General features: G+C 57.3%; 2 protein-coding genes across 3 annotated transcripts in view; one reads left to right on the top strand and one right to left on the bottom strand.

The window, feature by feature from the left end:
* Positions 1–10,696, top strand: part of GAS8 (growth arrest specific 8) — a 16,032-nt gene extending 5,336 nt beyond the window's left edge. For both annotated transcript variants that reach the window (XM_032389938.1, XM_032389939.1), the window contains exons 4-11: positions 277–483; positions 2,161–2,215; positions 2,823–3,028; positions 3,559–3,726; positions 4,347–4,433; positions 5,877–6,086; positions 8,786–8,851; positions 10,444–10,696. In XM_032389938.1, coding sequence (XP_032245829.1) covers positions 277–483; positions 2,161–2,215; positions 2,823–3,028; positions 3,559–3,726; positions 4,347–4,433; positions 5,877–6,086; positions 8,786–8,851; positions 10,444–10,593 — 1,149 coding nt within the window. In that variant the 3' untranslated portion in view covers positions 10,594–10,696. The remainder of the gene's footprint in view (positions 1–276; positions 484–2,160; positions 2,216–2,822; positions 3,029–3,558; positions 3,727–4,346; positions 4,434–5,876; positions 6,087–8,785; positions 8,852–10,443) is intronic.
* A 107-nt stretch (positions 10,697–10,803) lies between these two features.
* On the bottom strand, positions 10,804–13,702 carry LOC116623064 (5-hydroxyisourate hydrolase-like). Its single transcript, XM_032389941.1, has 4 exons — positions 13,422–13,702; positions 12,879–13,018; positions 11,573–11,708; positions 10,804–11,130 (listed from the first exon to the last, which is right to left on the bottom strand). Exons 1-4 carry the CDS (start codon positions 13,473–13,475, stop codon positions 11,041–11,043), a joined length of 420 nt encoding a protein of 139 aa, XP_032245832.1. The 5' UTR covers positions 13,476–13,702; the 3' UTR covers positions 10,804–11,040.
* Between the last annotated feature and the right edge of the window lie 1,804 nt (positions 13,703–15,506).

The following is a 15,506-nucleotide window of genomic DNA, read 5'->3' as shown; positions in this document are numbered from 1 at the left end:
GTGTGAGTGTGCAGGGGAGCCCACATGTGCGTGTGTGTGAGTGTGCAGGTGTGTGTGAGTGTGCAGGGGAGCCTGCACGTCCAGGTGTATGTGTGTGAGAGTGTGCAGGTGTATGTGTGTGAGTGTGCAGGGGAGCCTGCACGTGCAGGGGTGTGTGTGAGAGTGTGCAGGTGTGTGTGAGTGTGCAGGGGAGCCCGCATGTGCATGTGTGTGTGAGTGTGTGCAGGTGCGTGTGAGAGTGTGCAGGTGAGCAGGCGGTGCTTCCACTGCGCACAGGTCTACAAGCAGAAGGTGAAACACCTGCTGTATGAGCATCAGAACAACTTGACGGAGGTGAAGGCCGAGGGCACCGTGGTCATGAAGCTGGCGCAGAAGGAACACCGCACACAGGAGGGCGCACTGCGCAAGGACATGCGAGCGCTGAAGGTGGAGCTCAAGGAGCAGGAGCTGACCAACGAGGTGGTGGTGAAGAACCTGCGGCTGGTAGGTGTGAGGGTTCCCGGTGCCTGACTGGCCGCTGGGAACTGTGAACTCCTGATTATTCAACACAACTGGGGATTCATATTTTTGTTAGAAGTTCCCTGCATTTTGGCAATTAATTAAAATATAAAAAAAAAAAAAAGCAGGCAGCCAGACAAATCCCATTTGGGAGCCAAGTACAGAATCGTGTCTTAGACTTGAACAACAAATTGACTTCCCAAGAGGAAAGCCAGCTCAGGGTCCGTCTCCACGTGCTGCTGACACCTGACACCTGGCTGTTCTCCCAAGGAGTCTGTCGGGCGTTTAGAAATACACACAACCATTAAAGTGTCCAGCATGCTAGCCCCTGTGTGGCCATGGCAGTTCTCATGCAAGCTGGGCTCATGAGCACCTGGCTGACTTTTTGGTCCTTTCTGGGGGAGGCTGGGGGAGGTTCCAGGTGGAGGTTGAAATTCATGTGCTGAGTGCCCATAAGGTGCCAGGCCCTGTTCTGATCTCTGGGGACATACGGGGAACAGAACTGACGGAATGACTGCCCATGTGTGTTTGATGGTCCAGGAAGGAGCCAGAAGACAGAAGAGAGTGTTGAATACATCTAGCATACCCACAGGCGGGAATGCTGCGGGAAGGGCAAAGCAGGGGAGACGGTGCTGGGGATCGGGGCGGGGCTTGCATTTTTCCACAAGGAGTTCTGAGAATGCCTCACTGAGAAGGTGACACTTGGGCAAAGGTTAGAAGGAGGGGTTGCTGAGCCAGGCTTGGGGAGACCAGGTCTGAAGAAGGGAGAGGGGATGGGCCAGTGTGAAGGCCCCGAGGAAAAGGGGGCCAGGAGGCCGGGGAGATGGGTCAGAGCTCGTTGGCATCAAAAGCCACCGTGAGGCTTAGCCTTTGCCCCGGGCTGAGCTGGGGGGCCTCTGGAGGATGTGGGCAGAGGGAAGATGTGTCCAACTCTGGTTTTCTAAGGCTCTTTCCTGGCTGCGGGTTGAGAAGACTTTGTCAGCACATTTGCCTCATGCCTGGAGGCAAGCCAGCCTCCACTGAATCTGGAAAAAATTCAGTAACGGTGCAGGCTTTGCAGCCTTGGTCCACAAGAATTGTCTGGTCTTTGCTGACCCAAGTACAGCCTGGGCTGGTTTCCAGTGAATTTAGTGACGTGAGGCTGTCTGCTTACCTGAGGCCTGGATTTGGAATAGTTACCTGGTCAGTTCCCCTTTGTGCAAAAATATTCCTCTAAAAAATAATCTCAATTTTTTATTCAAAATGTTTATAACTGTCAGAATAATTTTTAATACTGCTCTAAGCCACCACTGGAGCAGGTTAGCAGGCATCTGGAGAGAACCCGCAGCTCTTTGTAGACATGGCCAGCGGTCTCCAGCATGTGGGCAGATTGAGCCAAGGGCCAAGCACGGTTAGTGTTTGGAACATGTGTTCACTTTCTCTCGAGCTGCGAGGTGACTTTGGTTGAGGGAATTGATTCATGAAACATGGAAGTTACCAAAACCACGTTACTCTGAGCATGGTGCATGAGCTTGGCCATGAGGGGAACCCAGCACCCATCAGAAACAGCGCAGGGTTTACTGAGCTGGATTTTCCATACGACTGAGGAGCCAGGCCAGCCCCAGGGAGAGGCTTCTGTGTGTGTCTGTCACCTGGTAACGGCCGGCTTCTCTGCCTTTGCAGAAGCACACGGAGGAGATCACGAAGATGCGGAACGACTTCGAGAAGCAGGTGCGAGGTCAGTTTCTCACGTGCACACTGTGTGAGATGGTGACAGGGCCCCTCCCGTCGGAAGGTCATTTACCTTCAGGGCTTGTTACCCCAGGGCACAGAAACCAGGTTGAAGCGGCCCAGACACGCAAGGAGAAGATGTGATAGTTTCCAAGGCTGACGGACGGCTCAGAATCCCAGAACATCTTATTTCTACACAAGCTGGGAGGCTGTGATTACCACCTCCTTCCCCACTCCTGGTACAAATCGGCAGATAGAAGCAGTGGCAGTTTTGAGTCTCGTGGGCAGTATTCCTAGAATAGTCTTTTCCACGGCTGCTGGCCTGAGGGGCCTCCCGTTTGAGGAGTCTGTCTGGTTTACTGATGCAGCTCGTCGTCCGGCAGGCTGACCACAGGATCAGCTGACGCTCAGTTGGTGGGAACCCTAATGCCGGGATTGATTAGCCATGCCTGCTCCAGGCAAAGGAAAGCCGACCGTGGTGTGTGTGTGCTGAATGTGTCAGCTGTGAGCTTGTGTGCACAGCCCTCGTGCTGGTGGCTGTTCTTGGGCCATGTCTGTAAGTTCCGTCTCTTCCTGTAGCCATTGGGCCCCCTGTTCCTCCGTGTGCCTTTCAGAAATTGAGGCCAAGTATGATAAAAAGATGAAGATGCTTAGGGAGGAGCTTGACCTGCGGAGAAAGACCGAGATCCATGAGGTGGAGGAGAGGAAGAACAGCCAGATCAACATGCTGATGCAGCGGCACGAGGAAGCCTTTACGGACATCAAGAACTACTACAATGACATCACCCTCAACAACCTGGCCCTCATCAACTCCCTCAAGGTGCCGCTCAAGGGCTGGCCAGACCAGGCATCCAGACGCTAGCCCCCAGCCCGTTGGGCCCCACACCCCTACTTAGACAAATACCTGTTGTCCTTGATGGGACTTCATCGGTCACATGACCTCTGCACCCTTACAGCTGGAAACAGCACAGAGTACACAGTGCAGGGGGGCTAATGGAACAGGGGCACCTGCCGGGCAGAAGCTTGTGCAGAGCTGCGGTGGGAGCCGCAGGGTGGCCCCACGGGCGGCGGTGTCATCAGGCAGGGGCTGGGAGTGACTGTCCCCGCCGCGGGGAGCGCCCCCCGGTCCTGAGCACAGTGTGATCTCTATTGGTGTGGAGGCGGCATTCCTAGAAAATTCAGAATAAGTTCAGATAGTGCAGAATTCCCCTGTGTGGATACATAAAACGGGTCTGGGACTTCAGGACTGTCCTTTGTGGGCGGGAGGGCTCGCGGCCCTCACCCCTGAAGACCACAGCCCCCTCAGCTCTGCCCGCTGAACCCCGTGCACACCTGTCCTGGTACTGACAGGAGCAGATGGAGGACATGCGCAAGAAGGAGGACCACCTGGAGAAGGAGATGATGGAGGTGTCCGTGCAGAACAAGCGCTTGGCAGACCCCCTCCAGAAGGCTCGCGACGACATGAACGAGATGCAGAAGAAGCTCAGCAACTACGAGAGGGACAAGCAGATCCTGCTTGTGAGTTTCCTCCTCAGTTCCCCTCCCTCGCACTTTCTCCTGGGCTCCGGACAGGAGAACATCAGCAGGATGTCTCCTGAGACCCAGAGCAGGGTTTGGCCTTCTGGGCAGGAACGGGGTCTCTCCTTTCTTTGACTGGTGTCCTCCATGGATGGGATGTGAAGTTGGTGCCTGTTCTGGGAGACATTCCCCACCCCCAGCCTGCTGTTGTCGGGGCACAGCTGCCTGTGTCTTTGAGCCAGTTCTTCCTCCCTCCTCCCCCCTCCTCCTCCCTCCTCTTCCCTCCCTCCCTCCGTCCGTCCTTCTTTCTTTCCCTCCCTCCCTCCTCCCTCCTTCCCTCCCTCCTTCTTTCCTTCCTTCCTTCCTTCCTTCCTTCCTTCCTTCCTTCTTTCCCCCCCCCCTCCCTCCCTCCCTCCCTATTTCTTTTCCTCCCTCCCTCCCATTCTTCCCTCCTTTAGGAATCTATACCCAGTGTAGGGCTCGAACTCATGACCCTGACATTAAGAGTCACCAGGCGCCCTTGAGCCAGCTCCTTGTGATGATTATTTTTGGGCTTGCCTGTGTTCTGTGGATGCCTGATCCTGAATACTTTTTGTGTCCTACCCTTGTTTTCTCTACAGTGCACAAAAGCACGTTTGAAGGTCACCGAGAAGGAGCTGAAGGGCCTGCAGTGGGAACACGAGGTGCTCGAGCAGCGGTTCCTCAAGGTGAGCAGATGCCAGGCTGGTCCTGCCGAGAGCAGGGAGGGCCTCTTCTTGTTGCCCTGGCTCTGCGACCAGTTCCGGGAGTTGTCGAAGCTGTGGCTGGAGTCCTGCTGCCCGCTCCTCATCCTACAAGGCTTGATGAGGCAATGGGGAGAAAGCTGCAGCACATTCTGTGGAAGGCCCAGGGTCTCACCGAGAGCAGGTGCCCTGGTGGAGACAGTCGCTCCCAGTCCTCTTTCCCACAGGCTTACCTGTGAGATACATGCAGGGCACCTGGCCCCTTGTGTCTGGGCTCCTTTTCTTCTGTGTACACGTCTCTCAGTCCTGGGGGGTTAGGTGCGCCTTGGAAGGAAGTCATGGGGTGCTGTCTGTAGTGAACGTGCGAGGGCCCTCCTCCTGCTCAGCGGGGTCCTCACCAGTGGTAGCTGGTGGCAGCTCCCTGAGTTCTTGCAGACTGCTTCCTGTGTGTCCTTGTGACCGTGTGGCCTGAAGGCTGTTCATGCAGCCAGCTCCCCTGGACGGATGGCGCTGCTGTAGTCCACTGCTGTTGCAAACATGCAGCCACGGTCATCCTTTCAAGTTTATCTTTTTTTTTTAAAGATTTTATTTATCTATTTATTTATTTATTTGACAGAGAGACACAGCGAGAGAGGGAACACAAGCAGGGGGAGTGGGGGAGGGAGAAGCAGGCTTTCCGCAGAGCAGGGAGCCCGATGTGCGGCTCGATCCCAGGACCTGGAATCATGACCTGAGCCGAAGGCAGACGCTTAACCGACTGAGCCACCAGGCGCCCACGCAGGCGCCCCGAGTGTTTACTTTTTATACTTCCACAAGGTCTTGCTTTTTTACGATGCACAGTGAAAAGTAAAGGAATTGGAAGCTGAAAAAGAACACCTTTATTTATAACAGGCAGTTGCCTGCAGAGTTGTTTTCTAGATCTGCTATTTGTGGGGCACGCTGACCTGTGGGGTTCTGGGATCTGGGGCTGGCCGAGGGCGTGGATCCCTAGGAGCCTCCCTCCCCCAAACACTGCTCGCTGGGGTTTGATGCCTTTGATCCCACGTAGGGGTGATCAGGGAGGTGTCTTTCCTGATCCTCCTGCCCAAACCCCGGGCCCCAGTCCCTCTGTGGTGCCTCTCCAGCTCTAAGCGGGGTACCCTGTTGCTTCCTGAAACAGCTTAGTAGAGGTGGGTCCAGCTAGTGTTTCCTCCTGCCTTCCACAGTGTAGACGGCTGCATGCCTTTAATTCCATCACAGAGAGTGGGCGTGCAGGCAGTGTAGACAGCACACAGACCCACCCACCCGTGGGGGGACCCAGGTGCAAGGGGTTCACTCTGCAGAAGAGGTATGTTCTGGTCCAGGGGCAGAGGTGGGAGGCGGCTTCTCCCCAGCGAGATGCCCCCAGGGCAGGTGGCCTCTTTATCCCCCACAGCCTGTCCCTTGCAGGTGCAGCAGGAGCGGGATGAGCTGTACAGGAAGTTTACTGCGGCCATCCTGGAGGTGCAGCAGAAGGTGGGTTTCAAGAACCTGGTTCTGGAGCGGAAGCTGCAGGCGCTGAGTGCTTCTGTGGAGAAGAAGGAGGTGCAGTTCAGTGAGGTGCTCGCGGCCTCCAACCTGGACCCCGCGGCGCTCACCCTTGTGTCCCGCAAACTGGAGGTGGGTCCCAGGCTGCAGCCTCCCGTTCTTGTCCCCTAGCAGGTGTCCGGGGCTTGGGTTGGGGCCGCGTGTTTGATGCGTGTGTGTCCAGCCTCCGTCACTCCAGTGGAGACCTTCTGGTAACACTGGGGAGGGGCCGTCATGGGTTTCCTGTGGCCGGGGCACAGATGGGGCTTGCAGACATCTGCTCACAGCCTCCCCAGGCTCTCTGTTGCTCGGTGTTTCCCCAGTCCCCTCCTTAACCTCTTGGCACCTTCTGGCCCTGAGCCCACTGCCCATCCAGTGCTCAGGCTGGGTTTAGCTTAGCCTGTCAGGCCCCGGGTCTCTCAAGCTGCTCTCAAAACTCAGGGCCTGCACTCCTCAGACGTCTGGTGACAAACCTAGAGATAGACCTGGGGGACAGCCGAGCCCATGAGCTCGTAGCCAAGGCCACGGCCACAGTCCGCCCGGGATGCGAGGATGTCCTTCTTGATGTAGGCTGTGGGCAGTCAGGACGGGGACACACAGGGCTGTGTGGCGGGCGCCGGGGCAGGCTTCCCAGAGGGAGTTAAGGTCTGAGCAGAGGCTAGAGCATTTGTCCAGTCATGAGTTCACGGTTCTGTGTGGTGGTCCTCTCTGGGGGAGCTGTCTTGGGCACAGGGGAGAGCATTAAACAAGACAGATGAGGCCTGGGTGCCCACGGACAGGAATCAGAACAGCGATCACCAGGCAGAAGCCTGCCAGCACCTGGCAGGTCATCTGCTGCCCGGAGCTGGGCCTTGTGTCTGTTCCCTGGGCCTCGCTAGGACGTGTCACAGAAAGAACGGACAAGGGGTCTTTGTTGCTGCTGGGAAGTGGTTGTGCTGGGATCCTGGCCACCTGGGTGACCTGCAGGCTTCAGGCCCGAGGCGGCTCCAGGTGCGGGGCCCTTGGGGGTCTGCACATCTCCATAGGGAGGCCCACGGAGGGGCGGCCAGCTTGTCCCAGAGCCAGATCCTTCCAGGCTGGAGGGTGCCTTCTCTGCTCTTCCTTCACGGAGAAACAGATCTTCTGAGTCAGGGGCTTAAGGAGGCTTCACTGTGCAGGTATGTGTGTGTGTGTGTGTTTTAAGATTTTATTTATTTATTTGACAGAGATAGAGATAGTGAGAAAGAGAGCACAAGCAGGGGGAGCTGCAGGCAGAGGGAGAGGGAGAAGCAGACTCCCCGCTGAGCAGGGAGCCTGATGAGGGGCTCGACCCCAGGACCCTGGGATCAGGACCTGAGCTGAAGGCAGACGCGTGATGACTGAGCCACCCAGGCGCCCCGTGCAGGTGTGTTTTATCCTGACAAATACACAGGTAGCATTTTTCGGGTGATTTGTCAACATGCAGTAACCCCGTCTGCTCACATGGCACCCAGGCTCAGAGGAGTAACTGTGTCGGGTCACCTAATCTTTTCTTAAAGCCCTTTCGGGGTGCCTGAGTGGCTCAGTTGATTACATGCCTGTCTGACTCTTGGTTTCGGCCCAGGTCTCGATCTCACGACCCGTGAGGTTGAGCCCTGTGTCGGGCTCTGCGCTCAGTGGGGAGTCTGCTTGAGATTCTGTCTCTCCCTCGCCCTCTTCCCCTCCCCCGCTCTCAGGCACACGTTGTCTCTCTCTCTTTCAAATAAATAAATCTTAAAAAAAAAACCCAAACACCGTAGGCTGGCTTGCTGCCCGCCTGGCCTTGACCTGAGGCTTGCAGCTCCCAGCAGTGCTGCTGGACACGTGTGAGCGCCTTGCTGCTTGGGTGTTGGGGGGAATGCCAGGCTGAGGTGGGGAGGGCAGAGCCGGCTGGATGGGAGTGGTTCCGAAGCGTGCTGGGTGTGCCTGAGTTTGAGGCTGGTGAGGAACCATGGAAGGTTCTGGGTGGGGTGGACTGGATCAGACAGAGCCCCCCCTGGGAAGGCAGGAGGTGAGCTGGCCCCGATGTGGGATGAAGGACTTGTTGCTGATGGAAGAGGGCTGAGGAGTCCAAGGAGACATGTGCCCATTTCCGGCTGAGACCAGATGTTGCTCCTGGGCAGCCGCGAGTCCCGGCTCGGCGGGCGGCAGGGCCTGTGGGGCCAGAGTCACCTGGGACAGGCTCTCAGGGCCTCCTGTGGGCTGGCAGCACTGTGGACCGGGGTCTGGGGGCCCGTCTCTATCCTTGTATCCTTGTACCTACTTGTGAACGCTGCCAGGCAGGGAGTGAGGGCGCTCTTGGAAACGGGAGAGCTTTCCCGCCTCTGCTGTTGGGAAGGGCGCCTGGTCTCGGAGCTGGGTGAGGCTGTTGCCAGCAGTCATGATGAGGGGTAAAATCAGTCCCATCCATAGTGGTCGCTGCAGCTGTGTCCATGGGCCAGGGCCTTTCCTGGTCAATTCCCTGGCTTGCCTGGAGGAACCCTCCTAGGAGGCAGGTGGCGGCTCAAGGGCCCTTCCCTGGACCGTTGGTGGCCTGGCTTCTCTAAACTCTTGTCCTCACTTCCCACCATCTAGACAGTTTCCTTACAGAGAGGCTTATCCTATTTTCCCTTTCTCCTTTGAAGACCTTTCTGTGCTAGCTGGCTGCTCCCTGTGTGGACGTCTACACTGATGGAGCCCGGCTGCTATTCCCTGGATGTCTGAGGTCTCCTGCTGGAGCTTCCAGACCCCCACCAACCCCTGTCTCCTTCAGCCCAAAGACAGGCTCAAACTCACATCCACCTTTCTCTCCTTAGGATGTTCTAGAATCAAAGAACAACACTATCAAGGACTTGCAGTATGAGCTGGCCCGGGTCTGCAAGGTACCAGGAGCCCCCCTGCCCCTCTCTCAGGGCCCCACCTTATCTACACCTTGGAGGTAGACACAGCCTGAGGCTGTCTGTGCCGTCTCAGGTCACTGTGTGTGGCCTGGGCCACATCCCCACAACGCTGGCCACTGTCCTGGTGTCTCTTACAGGGACTGCCCAGGGGATATCTGGTAAATGAGGGCAATTTGTCTGTCCAGCACACTCTGTTCCTGTGTCCCATCTGACCCTTGCTCTCGGTGACCTGGCCTCTGGGGTGATTGGATGGGCTTCCTTTGCTTCCTCCACGCAGGGGACAGTTACGAGTCTAACTTTCTCTCCCTCCTTTGTAAGTCTGATGAAAGCTGCACACCCTATCCACACCAAAACCACGCATCAGCATGGAAGCCTCCTGCAGCCAGGGAGGGGCAGTGGGTGCCTTGAGCCTGCTGTTGTCTGCCCCGTGCACCCGAGAGGCCTGGGCCCTCTCCCCAGTGGTCCCGCTTCCGTGGCTGAGCCCACAGCTATCTGGGCTTTGCCTGTGGGGAATACAGACATAGTGCTGCCTCCAGATACATTTACCTCGAGCAGCCACCCCACGAGTATGACTCAGATAAGCCTGTAAATATGCAGGGTGGAGGTTGCTTTGTGGTTCTGTGCGCCCTGGGTGTGGAACCCCAGGAGGGAGGGAGTGCCTGTCATTGGCGCTGGGTTCCATGGTGACCAGATCTCGCTGGGCCTCTCCTTGGCCCTGCCCCCCCCGGACCCTTCCCTTAGATGCTGCGCATCCCCTGATATTTACACGCACAACATTAGGGCCATTTACTGCGTGCACTTCTGGGGGAATATCCATTACTTGTACCTGATTGTCAGGAGGTCCGTCCCCCAGAGAAGGGTGAGAGCCAGGCCCCAGGCCCCAAGTTCTCTCTGGAGCTTGGCCATAGTTCCCCCTTGAAATCTCAGTTCCAAGCTCCAGCAACCCTTTTCTTGATGATGGTGAGGATAATGAGCCCTTTTGGGCTTTGGATCTGAGTCAGGCCAGGCTCCAAGCTTTTCACATGCATCAGCTCTTCAAACCCTTACAACCATCTGATGCAATTCACTCTTTAAAAAATAGCCGTTTCCCAGAGTGGGGAATAAGAACCATGCCTCCCGTTGGCCCCAGCAGCACTGTTGCCCAGACCTTAGCCTTCCTGGGGTGGGGGGCAGGAGATAACCATCAAACAAAGCAGGGAGGCTCAGTGAGGCCGAGCACGTACATGTGCAAGGTCATGTCCAGGAAGTCAAGGATGACCAGTTTGATTGACGAATGCCTGACAAGGAACCAGGAGCGTGCTCAGACCACAGTTCTGCTGAGTCTGTATCTTCTGCCTCAGTTTCCCCATCTTTGAAATAGGAACAACGGCAGCATCTCCCATTGTGAATTACTTGAGTTCATGTACATAGAAGTGTTTATGACCAGGTGTGGTGTACTGTGAGCCGCTGGTTAAGGTCAGCTTTACGGTTTTCCACCACCACCCTCCCGCGTCCTCCAGAGCTGAGGGGGCCTGGGCTAGAGTCAGCCTCGGTGCGGCCTCGCCCCCTCCCCTGATGCCGCTCTGACCCTACAGGCCCACAATGACCTGCTGCGCACCTATGAGGCGAAGCTCCTGGCCTTTGGGATCCCTCTGGACAACGTGGGCTTCAAGCCTCTGGAGACGGCTGTGATTGGGCAGACGCTGGGCCAGGGCCCCGCGGGACTCGTGGGCACCCCGACGTAGTGCTCGCCCAGGACTGCTCCCTGGATGACCTTCCCTTTCACCAAGGACAGGAACTGTTTTTTTTTTAGATTTGTATCATCTGCAAATGAAGGTTTTCTACATTTGCTATGTGTCCTATTGCCTTGCTGTGTGGAGGAGAGGCACCTCCCGGGCCTACGGTGCCCTGGCCACTTCCTTCCCTGCTGCCCGTCCGGTCTGTGCATACCCCTGCCCTCCCTCCCACCTCGGGGCCAGGGCAGCACCAGCTGAGCCCAGGGACTGCAGCAGCCTTACAGATACCGACACCGACTTTACTGAGGCCTGAGACTCAACGGCTACTGGAGGTGGAGGGCCAGAATCTCCCACAGGGAGATGACCTGCTGCCCTCTCTTGGGGTGCCTCAGGGAGCCGTGGGGATGGGATCAGTGCTCACAGGCCCGCAGCTGGCCAGAGGTGATGGCCCGGCCACTAGCTCCCTCGATACGTGGTGTAGGACCATGGGCTCAGCAGCAGGGGCACGTGGAACCGGTGGGTCTCGTCGGTGATGGTGAAAACAACCTGAGAAGCAGAGAAGGCACCGGAAGAGAGTGAGGGGCTCCTATGCAGCACGCAAGCAGCCCAGACTGTGGGCCAGGGGCAGAGTTAAGCGGGGCCAGCTGGGGCTTGTGGAAAGCTGGAAACCTGGCCAGGGCTGCGATGCGGCTGAATCCTCTCTGGAGAGAGTCATCGACTTGAGGAACCCAAAAGATCCACCTTGAACAGGGTCAGGTGAGCGCCTTTGTCCACAGGGGCTGAGTCACTTTGGGCCCTGCCCCCCACAGCCTCACCCAGGGACAGGGCAGAGACGGGTGTGTTGTGGTAAAGTCCCTGGACACCTTTTTTCTGGGAGCTCAAAGCCGTGGACTCACTGCTACCGCCCTGGGAGAGGTGGGAGGGGTAGGACCAGCCTGCCCACTGCAGGGACCTGGGTGAGTCACGGGCCTCCACCCTGGGCCCTCACCTCCACGTATGGGTAGAAGCTCTCCTGCCCCCTCTTCTTCCAGTAGCCCTCGGTGTCAAAGGACAGCTTGTAGGTGCCTGCCTTCATCGGGCCTGGCGGCAGGAGCCCTGGGCAGCGGCCGTCCGAGTCGGTGTAGCTGCGGAGAGTGGAGGGAGGGGTTGGTGAGGACTCGCCCCTGCCTGGCCCTCCAGGGTCTGCATGGCCAGGGGCCTCAGACTCCCCCACAGCAGGTCTAGGGCCTGGGGTCCCAGAGGAGCTCAGGGACACCACTGCACTGTCTTTGTAGACAGAACTCCCAATACAGAGAAGCAGAAAAGTAAACAAAAAAACCAAACCTATTTTATGAGCAACAATCCCTTTATATTGGCATATATTTTTCCAGATTTTCTCTACACATAACTGCTTATTTGTAAACTTAGGAAAATACCCTAAAATGGATTATACTATACATACTGTTTGATAACTTGTACTTTTCATTTACTACATTGTGTGTGGCTTTCTAGCCAGTAACTGTATCCACACCCCCATCTGCATGGTGGCCAGTTTGCCCTGCACGGAGTGTCCAAATGGAGGGCCTGTCGCTTTGCTCACCGATTTATGCGCCCCCCCCCCGTCACCCCTGGAGAGCCCTGGCATCGTTCCCACCAGCTGTGATTCAAGTTTCTGTCCTGTACCCACAGTTTATGGGGGGTTGGGAATGGGTCTATGTGACCCTCCAGGGGACTCCATGGATTCTTTTAGGACCAGAGCAGGCCACTCAGATGGGACCTGGACCCCCAGCCTCGGTGAAGGGCGGGGGATGAGCTCCATGCCCTCGGGCCCTGAACCTTTGGGGCCCAGCCGCCCACTCCCACCACCAGAGGGAGCCTGCCTCCTTGGAGAGGCTCACAGGGCAGCTACCAGGCGGCGCCTGAACCTGGGGCCAGGGCCCCGGTCCTGCTGAGGGGCCCAGCCGCCAGGCGAGGCTTGGGATCCCAGCTTTTACTTACCTCTTGCTGTCTCAGTCTCCCCATCTATAAAAGGGGAAATTATGGGGCCTGCCCACAGGCTGTAGTGAGAATAAGAAGAGAAGTAATGTGCTCAGCTGCCTGGCACAAGGTTACCTGTTAATCACGGTGACCATGAGGCCCTTGGGTTACACCTTAGCCTTAGCCAGCCCTGCCCTCAGGGAGAGGCACTGGGGGTGTGAGGCTGAGGGGACCACACCACAGCCGTCAGCACTCACTGGCTGGCTGCGTTCTTCTCCTTGCCCCCTGGCTGGGGAGAGGTGGTCTGGACTCACCTCCCGCCCAGACCTCAAGCCTACCTTTTCCTCAGCTCCGTCCACTGCCGGCCATGGTCCTCAAGCCTAGACAGACAGAGGCAGAGGCCCTGGGCCGGAAGCCCCGAGGCAGTGTCCAGCACGTGTGTGGTCAGCGGGCTGCTGGTCGGCTCCATGCCTCTGCCCTGCGCCCCAAGAGAGGGACAGAATGAGCACGTGGGGCCCAGCCTCGTGTCCACATTGGCCCTAGAGCTGGACCCTGGGGGGCGGGGTGGCTAGGAGCTGCTGAGTCAGCCGCGGAGGCTGTGGGGTTAACACACTGAAAGACGGTTGATAAACAATGCCGGCCAGCCCCCCACTCCGCCACACCAACTCCTACCGGGCCCCCTCCCCTCCGTCCGGACACTGAAGGGCATCTCCGCGCAGAGGCCCCCCCCCTCCAGCCACTCCGTGCCGGCTGCGGGTGGCCAGACCCGGGGTGCTCGTTCTCCCGGAGTCCAGCCCTCTGTCCCCTGGCTCAGGGGTCACCTGGGACCTTAGCCCTGGCCCTGCTGACGAGCCGGAACCAGCTCGGGGCCTGCCCCCTACCTCCGAGGAGCCCAGGTGTCGCTGGAGCGCCCGCAGTCTCGGAGCGGCCCGCATCAGTCTCCCCCAGAACGTGAGCTGGTCCCGGGGTGCAGGCACCTCCCCGAGCCCGCCCTTGCCCGGACCCTGGCCCCTCCCAGGGCCCAAGAGCCATGTGTCCGACCAGACCCAGGTTGGGGGGCGCGTCCCTCTGGCGGGGAGGGCGGCTCCACTCAGGGTCCACCTGGGGTGTCCCAGGGGCTTCGCTGCAGGGCTGGGGGTGGGGGGCGACAGGGGCGCACAGACCTGCGGAGGCCGCGGAGGCTCCGCCCAGGACCGGAAGTGGAGTTGAGGGCACCTGCGGGAGGTGGGGTGTGGGGCGGGGGCGGGTCCGGGGCGGGGCTGGGTCCGTTCCGGGGGTCGGTCGGGCTCCGGGCAGGGCTGGACGGGCTGGGGTCCAGGCGGGTCGGGGCCGCGGGCGCAGGGCCGGGAGGTCGGGGACGCGCGTGAGCCGGACACCGCTCCAGGAGTCCCAGAACTACGTTTTGTTTTTTGTTTGTTTTTCCCCGTCGCCGGGGCAGTAAGGATTTTGATGGAAGCCCCTCAGAGGGGGCTACTGACTGCCCCGAGAGACCACGTGGTGGTGCCTCAGTTTCCTCTTCTGTAAAATCAGGGCAGTAAGGACTCCCGAGGTTGAGAAGCTCTCTGAGCTGTCGCTCTGGTGGCGCTGCCCCCCCCCCCTCCCCGGCCCCCACCCCTAAGCAGGCTCTGTACACTGACGGGTTCGGGCCTGGGCTGCGCGGTAGGGAGAAAAGGGACAGCTGAGTATTAAAATTATATATGTAACATTTTATGCAAGGTAAGTAAAGATAAGGGCACCCTATTATATTTAAAATCTGGAAAGGTCTACACGACCAGTTGGTCGACTGCTGTGTTGCTCTGGATATGGGAGCTGTTTTCTTCCTGTCAAAGTGCATTTTCTAATTACTGGAGAGTGAGCGCCGACTGTGTAGGGTAGGCATCGGACCCCTCCGAGGCAGGGAAGGAGACCCTCCTAGCAAAGGGTGGGAGAGTGCTGGTTACACCTATTGGAGATTTAAACACACATGACGTTTGGGCGAGATTATGTCTATAGGAGATAACCCCAAACAGATGCTCACACCTGTTTTTGCAAACACCCATGGGTACAATAGTCAAGAAACAACCAGACTGTCTCCACTGGGGACAATTAAATAAACAAGCCCTGTTACGGACCAGCATGTTCTGCAGTCCCTTAAAAAGAATGAGGCCCATTTGTGTGCAAAATGAACAGTCTCCAGGGTGGTGACTGGTGGCGAGGCATAAAAGGGTGTGGCAAGGTGGAAGCATCTGTCGTTGGCTCGAGTGTGTATACAGCCTCCACTACATTAAAAAGATTCGTTCATTTAATCCTCACGACAGCTTCATGATGTCGGTGGTATTATCCCCATTTTATAGAGGAGGCACAGAGAGGCTCTGTATTAGGATATTTTCTAGTATGAGACACAGAAAACTTACACCAGTGACCATCTCTGGGATGAGCACTTGTGGATGGGGTTAGCTCTTGCCCTGTAAGTCCCTTTCTAGAGACTGGACACTCTTTAGCCCAGGAGAGAACTTAGTGGTCGGGAGAGAGGGTGGGAGAGCAGGGAGTTGTCACAGTTCCTTCCAGGGCCTCTCTGGGGCCTACTTCCCCATCCTGCATCCACCCAGACAGAACTGCTGTGCTTAGGGTCCCTGCCCCTTTCCCAGGAGGCTTGAGACCCTCAGCCCATGCCTGGTCTCCGGGCACTCAGCCCACTCTGGAAACCAGGATTATCACTGGGACATTGCATACTCTGGAAACTTCGCTAATGAGCAGGTTTCTTTTGGCACCTATAGGCAAATTAGAATAAGGTGCTTCTTCTTCAAGACCCTTATATCTACCAGAACGCTATCACAATAAATATTTAAATGGCCCATCTTTGGAGTCAAAGTTATAATAAAATACGAAAACACTTAAAAATGATAAAAACATTAACAGTGTGAGCTGTAACATATCAAGTCCGTGCACAGTCTTTTGGTGAAAGATCCCGGTGACCCATACTTACA

Source organism: Phoca vitulina, unplaced genomic scaffold (genome assembly GCF_004348235.1).
Source record: "Phoca vitulina isolate PV1807 unplaced genomic scaffold, GSC_HSeal_1.0 scaffold56, whole genome shotgun sequence".
NCBI classification, from domain to species: Eukaryota; Metazoa; Chordata; class Mammalia; order Carnivora; family Phocidae; genus Phoca; species Phoca vitulina.
The sequence above is the reverse complement of the archived record's forward strand: the minus strand, read 5'-3'. Positions and strand labels throughout refer to the sequence as shown.

What these genes read in the sequence shown, in the direction of transcription:
- LOC116623064 (XM_032389941.1), bottom strand. Translation starts at nt 13,475, where the DNA reads ATGCGGGCCGCTCCGAGACTGCGGGCGCTCCAGCGACACCTGGGCTCC. An exon ending in GACACCTGGGCTCCTCGGAG is followed by an intron (nt 13,019 to 13,421) that starts GTAGGGGGCAGG and finishes CTTGGGGCGCAG; the next exon opens with GGCAGAGGCATGGAGCCGAC. An exon ending in TGGACGGAGCTGAGGAAAAG is followed by an intron (nt 11,709 to 12,878) that starts GTAGGCTTGAGG and finishes CACTCTCCGCAG; the next exon opens with CTACACCGACTCGGACGGCC.